The following is a 6,000-nucleotide window of genomic DNA, read 5'->3' as shown; positions in this document are numbered from 1 at the left end:
AGGCCATGCACGCTTTCTTGACTCTGAACTCAATGTGAGCAGACCAATTCAGTTTGGAATCCAATATGACTCTAATGTATTTGACTTGATCTGCACACAGTACGTAATATGTAGTACCCTTTTTTAATTAAAATCAGTATTGGTTGTCGAATCTGGTTTGGAATGATTTGGAATTTAGAACGAATTTAAAATAGAAACTATTTTAAAAATTTTCAAGGAGATAAAAATTTTCGGGGGGGGGGGGGGGGTCCAGACACCCAGGTCCCTCCCCCTGGATCCGCCACTGGGTTGAGGCAATGTAAAATGGTATTGAGCCAAAAGATCAATTTTGGCTGAGTACATTTGGGAGAGAGCAATTAATCAGACAGCAAAAACCGAAAATCCAACAAATCTTCATCCGGTGTTTTTAATTTTCCAATCACAATTTACCGTTTTTCTCTTGACTCCATATTGCTCGGTCAACTTTCAATGTAGAAACATGACACGTACACTGGAATTTTCGAAAAAAAACGCTCAACAATATACAATCGTGCAAGAAATATATATTAGATAGAAAATAGCCACACATAGCAAGTATGTGAGCTGCACTCACCTCCAAGATCGACTGTTTGGGCCGAAACGTCAACGGACAATGCAATCCAACTAAAACAGTATTATATCAAGTCCACCGATATTGGAGCTACAACATAACATTTACTGAGGGATCATCCATAAATGACGTAGCATTTTTGAGTGATTTTTAAAACCCCCTCCCCCATCGTAGCATTTCGTCACAAACCTCTAAATACCCCTGGTAATTACGTAGCTTGACGGTAACCCTACCCCCCCCTCCCCCTTGTCCCCGTAAAAAATAAAAAAAATAAAAAAAGCGAGGTACCGCTATGCTTATGCTTGATGTTGTGAAATGTTGCGTACTAACAAAATTCTATGATTGAAATTTCCATTTGGGGGTGGAGGTGACTGGCACCTCTAGGTTGAGTTTTCGAGATAATTTTTCAATTAGGAGGATTTTTATTCATAGAATGGCGGATTTTTTCGTGAAAAATATCAATTTTTATTTCAAATGCCTAACGTAGCGAGTCTAGTGGAAGTGCAGAGCCAAGTCGAGGTATATCATCAACATTCAATTCAATCCATTTATTGATAGCGTACCCCCAATAATCAGAGATATATCAATCTGGAAACATCCTAGATTTATTGGGAATTGAACCCGATATCTTGTTATATTAGAAAGAAACATCAATCCCCGTACCCAACGAACTAACTCCGTTATTACCACCATCGCAGCGATAACCGAGGTTAGTTCTACTGTCAAGCAAAGTCAACACAACTCCATCATCAATTCTAGACCCTGATCATTACAAAAGTCTAAAAGCTTCGTTTCAACCCTTAGTCCTGGTCACCATATTCGATTTCAAGATAGTTTATATCTGCCTGATTCCTAATATGAAGGGATGGGGGGTAAGACGGGCATTGAAAATGTAGCCATAGGAATAGGTCGATAACTTAAAATCTTTCTAACTCTGGTATAACTTGATGTAGAGGGCTTTTAGAGGGTTTGAAAATAGGATATACCGTTTTGATTTCTCTAGGTCTAGTTATTTTTTGTCGGCCTATTTCCGCTACGACGCCAAACACCGACACTTTTTTGCGCAAAAGACAGAATGAACAAACTTTTTTCGTCCTACGTATTTTTATGATGGTCTGAATAATGGTTCAACTATCCCCATGGAGGGGTTCAAGTATCCACACCCGTGGGGATACTTGAGCCATTTGACATCTTTAACAAAAATGCATATAATTTTGATAACACGTTACTTTTGTTTACACATCGTCGCTGTTGTGCTATCTTATGACAAGCGCCATTTAGCACTTCTCGGGAAAAACGATTTTTGAAGTTTGAGATTGAATATCTTAAAATTTATAAATGCTATATCCATGCCTATAGAATATTCTATCGCAAAAGGTCTAAATCATGTATCCCCACTCTCCGCTATAACCCCTTAATATATAACTTCCAAGTTTTGTATAAAAAGTTAACTTTTGAAGTTCTTATTCGTCGACCCTATTTTTTCATGTTATTTTAATTCTATTCAAACCAATTACGCAAAGTTTTCTGAGTATATTTGAAAGCTTAACTAAGGCTGTTTCTCAACATTTGAAAACTCGGATGCGCTTTGTTCGTTTTAGTGAAAAAGTGGTGTCCTATATTTAAGCGTTCACTAAGTAAAAATACTTTTTTTTAAAAAAATTACTTTATTTAAGTAGTTATCAAATATTAATCAACATTACATTTTCTAGTCAATCGCATTCCCATCATTTTTGAATACCAGTCTTTTTTACTATGGCATTGAATTTTAAGATTTACTAGATTTCTTTAACTGAGCTTGTCCTGTACTGATTTGTTTGCTTTCAGAGGTCCTTTAGAAAATGTTCTATTTTTGTTATATTCCTAACATGTTCGTCTTACTCCCAGTTCTCCAAACTAATTTGTTATATAAATAGATTAAGATAAATAAAACGATGCATTGAGACATATTAGATGGATATAAGGAAAATTTAAGTGAGCTTGTGAATTTATTAATGCAGATTAATGATTATGAGTTTTATAATTCAGGCTAAGTTTATGATCATTGTAGATCTATTGTCGGTTTTGAGCAAGGTGAATTTATGCAAAATTTTCATTGATAGTGGCGTATGTATGAGCAAAATCGTGTATATTTCGCAAATGATGGACTAATAAAATGAATTAGCTATTAAAAAATACATAGTATTGAACAATGTCTATACGATGAACATAGAAGATAATATAAATCCACTTTTCAACGCGGCATATCGAATAAAACGTGTGAAAACTCTATAAGTTTGATTCAATTATTAGAAACTTTGCGTTAAGAAAACTAGTTTTTAAAATATACTTACAATCATGAATCATAGAAATAAACAAGAGAGAATGAAGACTTACGCCCTTAACAACATTTCAAACTCCTTTCAGTGCTAACAACGGCATTAGATGGTTCAACTATTCCAATCACTATCACTAAAGTGATTTGTACTATGCCTAACTGCTGATGGTGGGCGAAAACTTATTTTTTGCAAATTGTCGGAACGAATCGAAACGAAAAAAAAGTTTATTCGAAAACCTTGGGAAACGAAACAACCATGAAAAATCGTTTAATTTCCCAAATATCATCAAAATTCTCGAAAAAATCCATTAAACAATTGTGAACCAGCATTTTTGACAAAAACCATTGCAAAAGTAAGACTTCTTTTACTATGCTTCTGTGTGATAATGAATGATACATATTTGTGAATTACGCGTGCTGCTACAATTTTGTGGGAAAACTCGGTCTTGTAGTTACAGCGACAGAAGTTCTAGTAGAAAATTTTCACAAATAGCGAATTCCTATAACCTCAAAAATCTCATTGCTCGAAATTTTGCGTCTTCGGAGTAATTATGAGGAGGAAAGGCATATTTTAAGAATTTTAGCCAAAAAATTATTATTCAGGAACGGATACTTACTTCAATAACAAAATTAGTTTCACTCCAACTTCATCAAACAAATTGAAAGAACGCATTTTTAGTATAATCTAAGATTTAAAAAACAGTACCCCATGGAATTTTGCTATCTTCGAAAAATTAATTTATAATTATTTGATATACTTGATAGCGCCGCACTACTAGCATATCCCAACTAGAGGTATAACTGCGTCTATCATTTTGAAATCTCTGTTAATTCAAGCTTAGTACCGCATCTTGTGGTGGATATTCCATCTATCTTTAAATAAGCCGTTAATTTTTACACCACTACAATAATCGAGTTGGAAATCTGATCTCTGTGTCAAGTCATTTGGACTTCGCTATAAAGATAGGTTTGAGCGCCATCTGTGTGACAAAGTTGGATATTATTAGTTTGGAAATGTTGTAATAATATAATAAAATAAATGAAGAAATTATCTCTACTATTCGACTTCCGAATCTATCCGACCACTTACCATAAACTACAATATTTTTAAGAATTGGAAAGATTTTATCGAATCGAAAGATGTTCGAGAAATTACGCAATGGTTAGCAAATATTTTCGTCAAAATAGAAGCACGTGTTGCGAACAATAACTACAATGAAAAGATTGTTTCGTTTCGTATCGTTGAGAGAAAATGGAAGTTTTTCGTTTCGTTTCGTACCGCCTCCATCCGAATCGCGTTTCGTTTACCTGTAGCTGCTCACTGTTTGTTTTGTGTAATTAATTGATTCCCAGAAGAGTGCACTGATTACAGACGCGAATTTGTCTCTTATTACCATTTCGTGCGATTCTCAAATACTGGCAAACTTACTATTTAAGTTGTATTAGGACATCTGTTTGGGATGATTTTATTAGCTAAACACATAGTAATGTTCAGGTGACTGCCTTACAAACTACTAATTTCGATGTACTTTTCAACAAGCTTGCTATCTCTCATCTCTACTCACAAAACATCCGCATTAGATGTGCCGTTGCCGGTGCGGGTGGTTTTTGTCTGGGGGCCACCGAGAGGCATCAGCGAGGGTGGTTTTCCACACCAAACCACCTGTTTTCAACACATCCGGTAAAGGCGATCCACGCCGGAGTGACAGCATAAAGATAAATCAGAGAAAAATAATCTTTATCAATTACAACTCCACACCGATTCCGCACTGTTCAACGTGGCGTTTTGTGTTGCAAAACATACATGGGATGGGTTCGACCGCAAAGAGGTGATAAAATAGACAAATTATTAGGTAAATGGAATCACAGTACAAGACAACGTCCCGTCAAAGCTTACAATGTAGCACTACTCTGGGCAACTCTTACCTTTCGGAAAGCTTTCCTGAAATTGTCCGATAAGAAAGCATACAGTACCGGGTTGATGCATGAGTTGGTATATGCGAGTACGTGAGCAGCGATTTGGATGATAATGCTGGCATGTGTGACTTCGTACAGCTCGAGGGATTTCAGCACAAGGATGACCTGTTGGCGGAGCGAAAAAAGTCTTACAAAGATTTTAAATGTGAAAAGAAAATATCTGCAAATGGATAGAGAAAATCACAGCAATTGTGTTATTGAAGTAAGAATACAATTTCTAAATGAAACAATACATATTTCTAGCAATTAAACGAACAGAATGGTTTTAATTGATTTTCTTTGAAAATGTAAATGTTTGACATTATCGGTGTTATTTGATAATGCATTGTAGTCTAAAAGGTAAGTTATGCAAAATCCATCTGACGATGTATTGAACTAACATAGAATTATATGTGTGTGTCAGCGATGACGATGACGACACATGAATCAAATAAATAAAATAACTAGTAAACTAATAAAACAATTAAATCAAATAAACAAAATGAATAAAAAGAATTAAGTGAACATTCAAAATTTATTAAATAAAATAAAATAAATAAAATAAGTAAACTGAATTAATCCAATATAATCCCCAGCTACAGTCGAGCCCTTGCAGCCAGCGTTCAGCAGTCGTCCCGGTCCTGTATGTGTGGGTGGAGAAGGGGTCTTCCAAGCCGCCTTTTTCGGCAAGTATTATACAAATTGTAACGATACAACGGTTAAACCGATTCACGCTTCTAGTTCATCGTCCAACACTCGCCGTAAGCTACTACCGTCCCGTTCCTGCTCTCCGCATCGCTCCATCGGGGTTCAACGCATACTGGGACGCACCGCAGTTGGCACTATGGAAGCCCTCAACCCTCCCGCCACAGTCGAGCAATTGCAGCCAGCGATCATCAGTCGTCCCGGTCCTGTGTGTGGGATGGGTGAAAGGGTCTTCCAACCCGCCACAAATGGCAAGTATACATCTGATCCGAACACTTCAAGCGCTGATGTATTCTTCGCTTCCAGTAATTTGCCTTTTGCTCTAACATCTTGTGACGAGATGTCAACTATTTCTGTCGCCGATGATGATCGCTACATTCTGGGGCGCGATGCAGTTGATTCGCCCTCTGCAGAACCTGAACCGTCATCCAAT

General features: G+C 36.5%; 1 protein-coding gene across 16 annotated transcripts in view; it reads right to left on the bottom strand.

Moving 5' to 3' along the window:
- Nucleotides 1-2,232: 2,232 nt before the first annotated feature.
- Nucleotides 2,233-6,000, bottom strand: part of LOC131683354 (allatostatin-A receptor) — a 79,103-nt gene continuing 75,335 nt past the window's right edge. For 12 of the 16 annotated variants that reach the window (XM_058965246.1, XM_058965248.1, XM_058965249.1 and 9 more), the window contains 2 exons: nucleotides 4,833-4,988; nucleotides 2,234-4,569 (listed from right to left, as the gene is read on the bottom strand). In XM_058965246.1, coding sequence (XP_058821229.1) covers nucleotides 4,468-4,569; nucleotides 4,833-4,988 — 258 coding nt within the window. In that variant the 3' untranslated portion in view covers nucleotides 2,234-4,467. Of the gene's footprint in view, nucleotides 4,570-4,832; nucleotides 4,989-6,000 lie in introns of all 16 variants that reach the window. The other 4 variants (XM_058965254.1, XM_058965255.1, XM_058965260.1 and 1 more) reach the window with 1 other exon arrangement.

This window comes from Topomyia yanbarensis, chromosome 2 (assembly GCF_030247195.1).
Source record: "Topomyia yanbarensis strain Yona2022 chromosome 2, ASM3024719v1, whole genome shotgun sequence".
Taxonomy (NCBI): Eukaryota; Metazoa; Arthropoda; class Insecta; order Diptera; family Culicidae; genus Topomyia; species Topomyia yanbarensis.
Note: the sequence above shows the minus strand (reverse complement) of the source record. Positions and strands in the feature narration are given on the sequence as shown.